The sequence below is a fragment of the Bombus impatiens genome, unplaced genomic scaffold (genome assembly GCF_000188095.3).
Source record: "Bombus impatiens unplaced genomic scaffold, BIMP_2.2 scf_1068, whole genome shotgun sequence".
Lineage (NCBI taxonomy): Eukaryota > Metazoa > Arthropoda > Insecta > Hymenoptera > Apidae > Bombus > Bombus impatiens.
In genome coordinates, this window is record NT_177487.1 from 73,075 (window position 1) to 86,916 (window position 13,842).

At 48.4% G+C, this 13,842-nt stretch overlaps 1 protein-coding gene across 1 annotated transcript in view; it reads left to right on the forward strand.

Moving 5' to 3' along the window:
* The first annotated feature begins 2,611 nt into the window (after positions 1–2,611).
* LOC100743763 (zinc finger and SCAN domain-containing protein 4) overlaps positions 2,612–13,842 on the forward strand; it is a 45,248-nt gene continuing 34,017 nt past the window's right edge. The window contains exons 1-2 of the mRNA XM_033323535.1: positions 2,612–2,690; positions 4,101–4,522. Of these exons, the coding sequence (XP_033179426.1) occupies positions 2,612–2,690; positions 4,101–4,522 (501 nt within the window). The remainder of the gene's footprint in view (positions 2,691–4,100; positions 4,523–13,842) is intronic.

Sequence of the window (13,842 nt, forward strand, 5' to 3'; positions counted from 1 at the left end):
TTGCCGAAGATGTCGGTACATAGATACTCTTTTCTCCAAGAAACGAATGGATCAGGCCGGTCGATAGGAAAAGAACGTTTCTCATCTTTGTTCGTTGTGAAATTCATCAGACTCGGATTCATATGTATTTTTTGCAGAGATGGTGTTTGGCGAAGATTATCTATTATCCGCGTATTTACGGGCGACGGATAATGTACGAAAGACGACGTAGAGACGAGACACGACGCGTCGCGTCGAGACACGTTAGTAGTCGTAATACGATGACGTCAGACGAGCGTTGGCGGAATGGCTATGGCCGTTCCCGTTCTCTAACGAGGAAGATCGAGAGAAGGAGATGGAGACGACGAAGGATCGCGCGACTACCAGCGCAACGGGACTCGAACAAATAAAAGAACAATTTCTTTGTCATGTATCCGCGTCGACTTAAAGACCTAGCATTGTCCCAACTTTGAAATCGAAGTCGCGTTCGAACAAGACATGGAGATTCTTGACGAAGGAATCAGACTGAAGAATCAGAATTTATATAGGTACCGGCGATTAAATGCAATCGTCACGATATCAAATCGGTACGAAAACATCAACTACGATCAAGACAAGTGAATTTGATTCTGTCTCGTTTCGTATATTACCAGAATACTATATATATATCATAATCGAACGTCTCGACGCGTCATCGCCGAGATAAGGACTATCAAAATCGTTGAAAGTAGAAGTTTTCCGCTACTTCTTGGTAATAAATCGTGCCGTTTGATCAAGGTGACACGGAGAACGAGAGCGTGCGTGATTTTTTGCACAAACCGAAGAATGAGAGAAAACGCGAAACAGCAAAGAGGGCGGTTACGTGTAAGGATGTAGAGTGTAGAGAGTCAGTGAGCTAAGCTAGACAGCTGGGATCAGTCGCGCTTTGGGCGTGAGCCAGTCATAAGCAAAAGGCAGAGAGGTTGATACGAGGGTAAAGAAACAGGGAAAACGAGCGAGCGAGCGAGTTGACGAGGAAAACAGAGATCGAGCGACGTTGGTGCCGGAGCGGGGTGGGGTAGAGATAGAGAGCGTGAGCGAGAGGAGGAGAGAGCCAGGAGCATGGTCTGTGGACTGTGGAGGGCTGCGTTCACCGGGCAGTTACTCCGGAACCGTTGCCTTGACGACACGCATCCGCGCATGCGCGTATGCAACGCTACGGGTGCACCACGATCGCGTCACGAGCACCAGTTGCGTTCGCCACCCTCACTTTCCTCGCTATTACAAACTTTTCTCCACCTCTGTTGTTATCGCCCGGCCCGCTGGAACCACCGCTACCATTATATCCGTTACACCGCTAGTGTCTCGCAACCATTGCTCGTTGTCTTGCCCGCTGCCATTGTTCTTCCTTCCGTTGTCATCGTTGTTACTGTTGCTACCACCACCCACCATCGCGTCACCACCACCTCCACCACCACTGGCACCACTCTACCGCGTTACAGGTTGCCACTTTTGATGCTGTTATCGTCGTGTCCCGGTCTCTCGTTATCTTCCTCGTTATCATTCGCATCTTCTGTGATCAATTAATTCATTCAGCGATATTCTACGATTTTCCTATTCTCATTCTCAGCCTCTTTCAACGTTAGCGTTCTTTTTTTCTCGTAATTGCACGAGCAAAGAAAGATATTACTCGAAGGGAGAGCACCCTGTATTCGTATTAACCGAAGGGCATGCGTACCGTTCCGAACAGAGAACGTTGTTTACACATGTCTATGCGTGTTTTATTACGTCGCACCGTCGTCGCGGTCGTCGTTGCGTTTTCTTTGAATAGTTCGACACGGATAGTTTAGAAGCTACTAGGTACCTACTGTTCCATTTCGAGATTACCCTCTACCTTCCGGTGATTGCATAGCTCGACCTTCGATTCCTCCATTTCACCGTTTTCTCCTTCCCCAGCTGCGCCGCCGCCACCACTACCACCACCTTCGTCGTTACCACCACTTCCGTCACCTCCACCATTTCCACCACCATCACCACCTCCGCTACTACCACCTCCAGCTTCATCTCCACCTCCATTTCCTCCTCCTGCCGATTTTCCCTCTCCTATTCTATCGCATTCTCCACCTCTTCCTGTTCCTTCTGCGCGGTTCGCGCATACCCTTACTACGAGCGGCTGGCTGTCATGCGTCGACGGTGCTTCTGATAAGGCGCGACCGTATCGGACCGTTCTTGTCGATAATCCGTGATCGACTCGTCAACGTTCTGTTTGCTCACGGTTTGCGTCGACTCTTTCGTATCAAACCGCTTGATTTCAGTGATTTTACGGTGAGACCGTGAAATTTTTCACGAGGCAAATTCTCCGATAGTTTCTGCTAGTCGACTGGTTCGCGGGACAAGCAGCGTAGAAATTTACTCTACGAGCGTTGCCCGATCGATTCGCAACGTCGATGCTCTATTTATCGTTTCGTGCAACGCTGTCGTCCGATCGTTCATCGTACATTCCTCAAATTTCGACCAACGATCGAGTGTGTCGCTGTCACAGCGATAGGAAGAATCGGAAAACTAAGACGGAGAAAAGGTGGTTTGAGAAGGAAGCAAGGGAAAATCGAAAAGTGAGAAGACACCCCTGGGTGATCGATTCGGCTGTTGATGTATGGTGACCGTGACCGAGAGCGGGACCGGGACCGGGACCGTGACTGTAACCGTAATTGTGACTGTGACGTCAAATTTTGGTGTATTTCGATCGAAAAGGAAAAGACAACTGGCTGGTGTTGATCGATGTTTCAGCGTGAACACGTTACAGCGAACGATCGTAAGAATATTAGCGATAGTTAGTGGAGGAACCACGAGTGCACTGCCGTTCGATGTTTTGCTATCGTCGCGAAACCTGCCGCTGTACTTTAACGTTGGAAAAAGCAGCGGCAGGTCGTCGTCGTTTTCGTTTGAGTTTCTTCCGGAGAGCATGATGCGATATTATATAGCAAACTGTGGAAACTCGAGCCGAATCGATTCGTCAACATAGTGCACACGATAGCAGAACGAAAGGTCAGGCCGTACCTACGACCGGAGAAACCAGAAGGAAGAGAAAGAAAGCAAGTGGGATTAGTCGCGTGTAGTTAATTCGAAGAAAACAATCGGCGAAAACATGGAATTCCTTTGGACAACTCGACACGATTACTCGTTGCTCCCGGAACGCGCCGCATTTGCTCTCTACTTTCAAATCAAATAAGATTAATACCTTCGCTGTCTTTAATTAAAAAAGGTTACAAAGACGAAGGAGATGATTCTTTGGGAACGTTGAAGTCGACGTTGATCGAGAAACACGATAGACTGGACACGATCTCGCCAAGGGTACCGCGAAAAATGACGTTGCGTGTGATTACTCGAAGCGATTGTCTAACTGTTGGATTCGCGACAGAGGTGAGAAACGGATGATCGTTTTCGATGTAGAACCGATGCGACTCGAATAGCGGAGCGAGTTGCGTTTGCATTTCGTAGGAATAGACGCGATTCACGCGTGTATAGCAATCGAGGGTGAAACGAAAGGCGATCCGAGATTAATCGCGGAGCATGATCGTCCAGGAGGAAAGGTTAACTACGCTAACGCATTTCAAAAGTTTCCGAGCATCGTCGACGACGTCTGACGAGGAACTCTGTCGAGAAATCGGAACGTTGCGGGATAAACGAGAAGAGCGAGTCGCAACGTTTCGTTGATCGGCTGTTTGTTATCGGACGAGAGGAATCAGCACAAAGGAAAGAAACAAGGCGTTTGACCGGCGCATACACGACGGTTTGTTCCCGTGGCTGTTCCTCTCTATGTTGGATCGAATCAGGGCGCAAAGCCGCGCGATCGTCAGGGCGAGAGGTTCCTTGATTCGCTTTAGTGTCGTGGGCACCGAATAATCAACGTCGTTGTCTTCAAGAGAAAGAAAGGAAAATCGACTGATAGCGAGAGAAGCGTGGCGTGACAATAGTTGGTGTTTGTCGGAAGCGAAAGAACGAATAAGAAGTGGAAAAAGGACGTTGATCACGAGGTGGATGGTTAAACCTCGGTAGGTCGCCAATTCGGGAACAGACACAGTTTGGAACCAGAAGCAGGACCAGAATCGGAGCCAAAGCCACAGGAAGAGACGAAGCTTGAGTCAGAGTCTCGAAGTTAGAGTCGGAGTCAGAGTCAAAGTCAGAGTCAGAGTCAGAGTCAGAGTCAGAGTCAGAGTCAGAATTAGAGTCAGAGCCGGAGCAGCAACGTTTCTACGATTCTCCGCCACCACGAATGGACGTGAGCGTGTGCTGCTTGCCCGCCAGTGCCGGCTCGGGGGCCCAGCACCCTCATCCAGCGAGTTTGCCTTCCGGCGGACAGCCGACGATTCAACCACCCTATCAATATGCCGATCAGATAGTACCGGATCGGGGTCAACCCGACGGATTGCCGGTACTCGGTTGTACCGGTCAGGATAACTGGCAGCAGATCTCATCCGCTTCGAACGTCGTTGGTGCTGTCACCGCTGCCGCCGCCACCACCACCACCACCACCTATATCGATTACTCCTGGTTGCAGATGCAGGTGAGACGATCATTTTTTCCCCTCTCCTTCCCTTTCCTTTTCGTTCCTTCCCTTTGCTTCGCTTTGCTATGCTTTGCTTCGATCGCCACGCGGCTCACAATTTTATCATTTTCTAGCTTCTTACTCGATTCACCCGCGTTGTTTACAATTCGCTTCGTAGCTCTTTTTCCCTGGATCTATTTCGTCGATCGTTTGAAAGAAACGCAGGGCTTAACGATCCTTATCTCATCGAGACGATGAATCATAGTATCGATGACCGACTCGCGGCGATCGTAACCGTTCGTTGTTAAAAACTGTCAACAAACGACGAAGAATCTCGCGGAATTGATCTCGCCCGTGATTAACGAAGAAAGCAACATCGCGATGTGACTGCGGCGATGAGGATACCGCGATCGGATATTTTCGTGGAATACGGTTTTTTCGCTGTGTTTCATTGAACGCCAGGCCGCATTGCCTCGTAAAAGAATACGTGGACGCGTGTTTGCAGATCGATCGTGTCGGAAAAGGAGTACGAGATAGCGTATCGATTCCGAGCCAGCGTTAGATCGTAAAATAATAGAGCGAAGTAATAACGGCCATTACTATTATCTTGGCCCGAGTAATCGTTTTTCCCTTTTAGACGCAGAGCGGTGTTTCCACATAAAGCCGCGCGCGTTGTTGACAGGGCAAATATCCTTTGATACGCCGTCCGTCTGGGACACGCGTCGCACGCCTTTCCACCTTACCGACGAACTCGATGACTGTACGAGTGCTCCCTCCCCGGCTCTTTGCTTCGACCTTCGTCTCACTGCTCTATTTACATAAACCTACGGTTCGACTTGTTTCGCGAATTAGTCTATCTCATTAATTTCTACGTTGGGATTGGCTCGGCCTGCCTAGATTCGATTCCATTCGATTCGACGCGGTTCGATCGCAAAGCGTTCTCGCTTGTTCGTACCGCGTACAGATTCTCGGCAAGCGAGCAGACGTTTTCAGCGACGTTCCAACTGCGCGTTACTTACGTTTCCAACGTAACGTCCATCTTCCAAGGCAAAGGAGTTCGACCGATCGAAGAATAAAATGACAAACGACGGTGGAGTCCGGGTCGGGTTGCACCGTTTGGCGATTTCGTTTCGAAACGGCTCGTCGATGGTGTTCGGTGCTCGAATAAGACTAGAATAAGGCTATACGAAGCTAATTAAAATTCGGAAGCTTTTTCTTTTCGGTCGTAGAGAAGAGTGACGAAGACCGATCGGAAGCAAGTCAGTTTTTTCGACTGACTTTCGAGCGCCAAACGTTCCTCGCTTTTTCTACGCGACGACGAGAATAGACACGCGTCCTGACTACAGTAGGAAACCGGTTCTTCGTACCGTTATCGATACTAAGTTTTGGTAAGCGAAATTTGCACCGACCAATCGTTCGACGATCGTGCACAGGTCGGTCCGCCGCATATCCGCTGATCGGCAACCTCTACGTATCAGTATCGTACATATTCTTCGGATTGTACGGTCCGATCTCGAAACAGAGACAGAGAAAACAAGGAGAAAAGAAACTGTAAAAACGACCGGACCGTGGTAAAGAGCAAAAAGTCGCGGGTGCAGAGAATAGGTGACTGTACGTTTCTAATTAGCCATCACCGGAACGCAATCTAAACGTATTGTGACGCGCGTAAGATAATAAGCGGACGGAAATCCACGATTATCGTGGTCAGGCAGAAAGGGCATCCCGACGACGAGCACCGGACGAACCATTTCCACGGTTCACCGCCCTTCGTTTCAGTTCTGCGTATGATTATCGTTCCAGTGATTATTTTGCTCGATGTTCGAGTAGAAAACAAACGCAATTAACATTAGGCTCGAAGATCGCTCGACTCCAGCTAAAATATAGTATGTGGACGATCGTGTTTGCTCGAAGGGAAACTCTCTCACGCGTTTAACGTTACCGAACCGATTGTTCGTTCGTTTGTGCTTTTTTACTCGTGTACACGTGGGCGGTTACGGAAGTTCCAATCCTTCACCGATCGTACGCTTCAACGTGTCTGCGTTATTACTTTTCGTAGGTTACGTAGTTCGCTCGCACGTCGCCCAATCACGACACATCTCTACCTGGAAAAGATCTATAGAAACATGGTTGAACGTTTGAACGGTCGAACGTCGGGACACGTTCGAAAATAAACAGAGGAAGAGGGAAACGCGTCCGATATCGGACGTATCGCGAACCGCGAGTACGTATCGGACGAGCATCGAGTCGCTCTGTTCTCTTCCACTGGTAGTTCGCAGTTCGCAGCTCGCAGTGAGTCACAGCGAATCGCGGACGAATGCGCGAGTGGGTGGCCGTGCGGTTACTCGCGTCTTATGCGTTAGATGTATCTATGCACAGGACTACTACGGTCGGATGAGAAACGTTTTTATTTTTTCTCTAACAAACGTCTCTCTTGTCCTGTTTCTTTTTATTTCCGCGTATAATTAGCGAGAAACAGTCAGCTAGAAGGAAAGAGGTATTATCCTCTGGCTATGGGGACAGTCGCGTTTCGATCGTTGGATCGCCGAGATTTACGCATTGTCAGGAACATTGGCTTCCTCCGTTTGGCAACCTCGATTCGTCGTCGTTATATTTAGTTACGTTTGAACTGCACCAAACCAATGTTACGGACAATTTACTCGCGAAATTAGTTACAAAACGCTCGACCTATCTACCCATCAGTCACTTCCTCTTCCTTCACGTTAAATAGATGGACGGCCATTAAACGCCGAGAGTGGAGGAAGAGTTATTGTTCGCGAGTTACCATAATACATTCGAACGCATACACCACGAATCGTAGGCTGCACGTCCGTTCGCGTTTCCCCCTCCCTTTTTTTCTTCCAATTCTTTCGCGTCAACTATAAAGAAACTATAAAGAAAACCAGCCGCACAGGACGAGAAAAGAAGGTCTTAACGAATCGATTCGCGTTCGACGAAGAAACGTCTTCCTTCTCGCTATCATTCGTAATATCGTTTCACCGTTTCGGTAGCTCCAAGTCACGGGCTACGATCGCCAGGAAACAGATATGACGCGCGTCGCGAAGCGTGAAAAGCTCGAACGCACCCAACGATTACGTTCAAATGCACGTGGATATACGTATCCCTGCGTAAATGGATACATATAACCCGAATGGTGGGAACAATCGGCCGACGATTTACGTGCCGTCCGATCACTCGTACGATAACGTTGCAGCTTTTCTGGGTATTTATCGACGACGATGGTCAATCTCCATCGAACGTGGCGACACCGAGCGTATTTTCACGCGAAACCTGTAGATTCGTCGGGGAGATCCAAGCGAGGAAATGTCTCGTGGATCTTTTCTTGAAATTACGACGATGACCACGTCAGCGACCGACGTGTCGCGACAAGAATGACCGACGATCGAGAAAAATCATTTCTAGGAGAGATAGGAATTAGCGATTGGTATAACTGCAAGAGAGGGACGTATATTTGTTGATACACTCGGCAGTGATCGGCGCGGTGTACGGTGCGGTAGGCCGAAGGCGACGGCGCGGCGGCGTGGCGCGGCGTGGCGTTTCCGCGTAGAGACGCGTTCCAGTCGAGAGGATCGAGAGGGCAACAGGTCGATCGAGAAGGCGCTGCTTGGCTGGCCGGTGCTGGTATTCCGGTACGGTTCGTCACGAGCCGTATCGCGCCAGTCGCCGCGAATCGTATCGCGAATCGTTCGATTTTCTACCGATACGCGCTACGAGAGGTCCGAGGTGCTTCGCACTTACCGGCTGTTTCATCGACCACGTGGAAAAGGAATATAAACTTGCTACACCGTTATTCGTTCGACATACGCTCTGGTAATTTACTCCCTAGAAGCAGCACGAAACCAACAAATTTCCCGTTACTACCTGTCGAAACGCTTCGATGATAATTCACAAATAGAATCATTTTCTTTCACTGCCGCGATTGACATGCTACCGTTTAGTCCTCTCGCGGTTGCAGGCGAATTACGTTTTACGAGATCGTTGGAGAGAGGAAGGGAGATGGCGCGAAGAGGATCGACGAGGATCCACGCTCGTATCTACGTTCGAGTATCGTAGTTCGTAATCCGCGAATGTCTCTGCACGACACGTCATTCGTGAGGACGGTCGGAACGATAAGTTCGAACAGCGTGTTCGTTTCAACGCTTTAAAAATATCGTTGATCGAACGACGAGAGAATTCGACCGCCATACCGACGATCGGTTATCCACGAAAACGGATAATCGAAGACGCGAGAATGATCGATTAGAATGGAACGCGACAAGAGGAGGGGAGTAGGATAGAGCGTATAGAGTGTGGCGGATCGACCGATGGCAGTACAATAAGGGTGTTGTAAGTAAGAAGCAACGAAGACCTCATAGAAGGTAACCTCGTGGCATTGCATACCTGATGTTCGCGAACAAGCTCTTTGTAGCTGGTACGGAAGTCTCGACTATATAACACATTAGCATTACGAACTAACACGGGAGACGGATTGTAAAGCAACGGTGTATCTGCTGTAATAACTGTGAAATGACTTTGCGCTCCTCATACCAATGAGATGGATTTTAATGGCTCGACACACGACCGTGTCTTCCTACTTCAAGCGCGTGCAAAAATTTGACTTTTCTAGCCGAGAATGGAGTAGTTGTTGTCACTTTCGTGTTCCTTCGTACTTTCTTGCTCGCATATTTTATGCAATCTCATTTGACAACGTCGTGACGACAACGTTATCGATCGATTCGATCGCGGTGTATCTTAAAAAATCGTCTCGTTACGCCAACGTCTCGTAACGTTATCGACGGCTAGTTAGTTTTAACGGGGAAAACAATCGACAGAGGGTGAAACAGAGGGGACAAGGCAGACGAAAGAGACGCGAATCGTTTTCGGTTGGGCGGATGCTAGTTGATTATCTGTTTCTGTTGCGCTCTCTCGCCAAGTACCGTTATACTTGCGGCGCCCGGGGCCTCCAAGATCCCTTCTTTCCTCCTTTCCTCCTTTCTTTCTCCTGTCTACTCTGCTCTTCTCTGCCTTGCTTTACCTCACTATACTTTACCTTATCGTTATCTTCTCCCTTCTCTTCTCTTCTCAGGATCTCACTCTGGCCTAGCTTGGCCTGTCTTGCCCTGCCCTGCCATGCCCTATCCAGCTACCCGATTAATCGCGCTACGCGGAAACAGATTTCTATCCGGTGCAACCAAATTTCGAATAATAGAATGATATGTAAACACACATACACACACACACACACATATATATATGCGGTTGATTCATCGTTGACACATCGGTGTAATTTTAACTATGTCGTGTTAGTTATTTTTTCAAAACTCGTCGAACAAATCGTCGTTAGATGTGATCGAGAATGAAAAAAAAAAAAAAAAAAAGGGGCGGGCAGTAGGAAAGTTTGGCTTATTTGCATAATATCGTCAGAATTAAAAGATCGGATCGGTGGAAAGAAAGAAGCGCAGTGGCGGTGTTGTTGAACGGCTGATTTATCGTCGGCAGACTTTGGGCTACTTTCTCGAGTCGGTCATTACGTAAAGGTTGCCGGCGGTCCGAACGTTTCGCGCTGCTTCGTTTTCGCGAACGTGTCGCTTCGATAAAACCGCGAAACGTCCCACCTCGTCTGGCTGTGGTGTCGCGTCGTTCGCAGCGTAGCCGAATTTGCGACCGATCGGCCGAATTGAAATCGAGATCGCGTTAACAAAAAGGATACCATCGTGACTCAAGGTTCGCGCGTCTTCGTTCAAGGACAGGATTCGATCGCGGTTTGCTATCCAATTGGAATAGAAAGTTGAATCGCGTTGACGCGAGCGTGCGCTCTCATTGGTACCGATCGCGTGCATAGTATAGTCGCATGTTGGCAAGAGAAACAGAGGGAAAGAAAGAGACAGACATATATATGGAGAAAGAGAGAATGAGAGAAAGAGGCAGGACAAGGAAAGAGGAGCGCTGGATGATGAGTCTGACTGGAATCCTTTCTGAACGTTGACCTACGCGGTACTGAAGATCAGGGAAACGTAGGTATATCTCTACGTCGTCGTTTGCACGCATCGTGCATCGCAGCCAACACCAACACCAACCAACAACGCTTAGGTCGGGTCGGTAGTGAATCCGTTATGAAATATGAAGTATTAACGATGTTTATCGATATAAACCTATAATCGTGCGTCACTTGCAGCGTTGAATACGAAACGATAGCTCTCGTGTATGCCACGACGCGTGAAGCTTTTAATCGTTTCTCTTTCAACCATCTGTCACAGTATCCAGAGAGATTTCGGCGTTGGCACGGAATATCAACGATATCGTTGATATTGGCGATCGCGTAAACCGAGCACTGGATATATCCGAAGGAATGGCGAGGAAGCGGCAGGATAAAACACAGGAATTGACATTCTAGGCAGGGTTTTCGCGAGAAAAGCTAGCTGCTCGCAAGGTCTGTCGATTCGTGATATACGTGATATACGTTATTAAGAAGTTCCGAAAGGGGGAGCGCAGCGTGTCGCGAGTCGGCCGATTCGAAAATAGTAGCGGCCGTTCGAACGAACCGACGAAAATCGTTTAGTGGACGATACATAGATGGATACGTAATAGAAGAGTCGCGTGCTCCAGGGGCGTTTCTCGCTAGTAGAAAAGTTTCGAAGGAGGTCTTTAGCCTTCGGCGCGTACTGTGCGGCCTGCAGGAAGACCGGTGAACAGCAGTGACTTTTAAGATGCGTACCGACACGCATTCTACGTGTCTCTCGGCTGCGTGGCAATCGTGTCAGCAATGCCGGGAACCGTGAAACGCATGTAAATCCTCTCTTTGCACAGTCAGGGGACAAAAGTCGATGTAACGCACGTTCGCTAGAGTACTTTCGAACCAGCAGGTACCACGCTACTACTTTCAGTCAACATTCGACCGAATTTTCGAGCGCGATCGCCCGGCTCTTCTTGCTAACGAATCACACTTTTCCAACCACGCAAGGAAGAAGACGGATACAAGGGAACATGGAACGTGGGACGAGTAAAAAGTTCGCTGCCTCTCGTTCAGAGACGTTGCATTTTCGAAGACACCTTTCCAACGTATTGCGCAACGCCGCAAAGGCGGATATAGGTCAAGAAACAAGATTAGTATCTGCGGAGCACGACGTGCAAGCATAAACCGCGGTCTCCGTTCGGTTTGTAACGCCGCCGTTCGGAGAGAGCACCGGAGACTTTCGCGATAGTGTTCCATTCTATTCCATTCCATTCCGTTCCCAGTCTCTTATAAAGCGATAGCATTAGAACGACGTATTGGATGCGACGCGATACTCGGCCGGTAATTCGGCAACGATTCTTATCGAAGGAGCTGACTTTTTTAAAAGAATCTGGAATATCAGGCTTAGTTCGGCCAGATCTATGTACGTTATAACCGTGATACTACCCGAAGAACGTTCGATAGTTAGGAAAGATAGTTGCAACAGTCGATCGAAGACCGTTCTTATTACGCAAGGTATAACAAATCGATAAAATTATTGGCTGAGCGTTGGCAAAGGTCACGACCCGTCTTCCGCGATTTACGTTTTTCGCAAAGGCGCTGTAATCCGTCGTCTTGTACGATAGTAAACACGCGTTAGCTATTAGGTGGAAATTTAATGGCTGGTTACGTAATATTCAGAGAAATCATCGATGTGGGACAATTTATTTTCGATAAGAAGTTTTTGACGGATTCTTAAACGAACACACAAGTCGTATCTTTAGATAGAGGAACGGAACGTGGATATCTATTTGCGGTGAAATGATCGCGTGCATCGATTAGAACGACGCAGACGCAAATGTGAGAACGACACCTGAAAAGCAAACGGACGCGATATTTGCTCGGCCTTTTTCATTTTTTCTCTTCTTTTTTTTTCGGCTTGATCCGTGTTTGACTTCCGATGACGTTTGCGAACCGCTTCGACACCGATACGGCGTTTAACGTAGCCGTTATCTTCCTCCGCGAATACCGGTTTGTATCCCTTTTCTCACGGTTTTCGCACAAGCTGCGATATTTCGCGATTCTGCGCGCAGGCAAAAGCCGTCGAACGCACACCGCGACGTTCCGCAACCAAAGTACGTAGAGCCGTACAAGTTACGTGAGAAAAAATGACGCGTCGCTCATACAGCGTCAAAGTTAAATACGAAATACAACGAAACGACGGGTTAGATAGTAATAAGGTAGAAACAGAGTAGAATAGGTCACGTAAATAAGCAATTAGCTGACTGGTAGAGCGGTAGCAAGCTATGACAAATATGGAAGAACGAACGAAAAGAATCGCAGAGCAAATCTGTTTCTAAGCTGGTGAGACCGCGATTACATAAATAATAATAATAATAATAATAATAAGAGAAGAAAACGACGATCGATCAAAGGATGATACAGCAATGGGGAAACAGAGTGAAATCGAAGAACGACGTATGGTATTTTGGTGTTGCGAATCGTTGTCAGGCAACGAGAGTAGGTCGGAACGAAGAAGGTAGGAAATGATCGGCGTTCGTTTACAGAGAGTGAAGCGTCCGCGAATATAGAAGCGTGAATTATGAAATACGCGGTTGGCTGGGCTGCGTTGGTTTTCTCAGTTTCCCTCGTCGCTCGTCGAGCGTCTTATCACCGGTAAACACATTCTTGTAAAAGGTACACATCGTTGCAGGTTAGATCGGCACTGCGGCCAATGTCACATTGAGATTAGATTGTTTGCAATTACTTGCTTTTCGTATTTACACGGATTATCCTTTCCTGTCGTTATCACCAGTCGTCTCGAAAATCGAACGGCATCGGCTTTCGAACGAACCGCGCATCTTCTTACGCAACGTGCGTAACGTCTTCTCGAATTTGATGGAGCGATACTTCGAAACGGATCGACGCTGCCCTTCAAACGACAATCGAAACATACGATTTCAAGGTGAACATTCCAGGCAAACTAAACCCTAAGCGTTCACCATTACGATGAATCGGTTGGCAAAATTCTCGAAGAACACGCGATCCCCGTCGAAGAAGAGACATATATCGGGTGTCGAACAAATTGCACGAGCAGCTGGTCGAGCAGGCGCGGCCGCTCGTGCTTTCTTCGGCGCAACGGTTTATACAGATTATTAGCCAGACGATGCGTTAGAGCGGATTATCGTCGTGTTCAGAGGCTATAGTTCTATCCCCAGAGAGGATGCAGATTTCTCGTAGTCGAGGAAACACGAGCGAGAGGGAGGAAAATCAGGATAAACGGAACAGGGAGGCGTCTGAGCGGCGCAGGACGACGCGACGAACGTGGCGTGGCATTGAAATCGAGAATGTCGTCTGACTGCGAGCGGCTGTTTTCACTGTCGCTATTCGCGCGTGGCGCGTGGCGCAT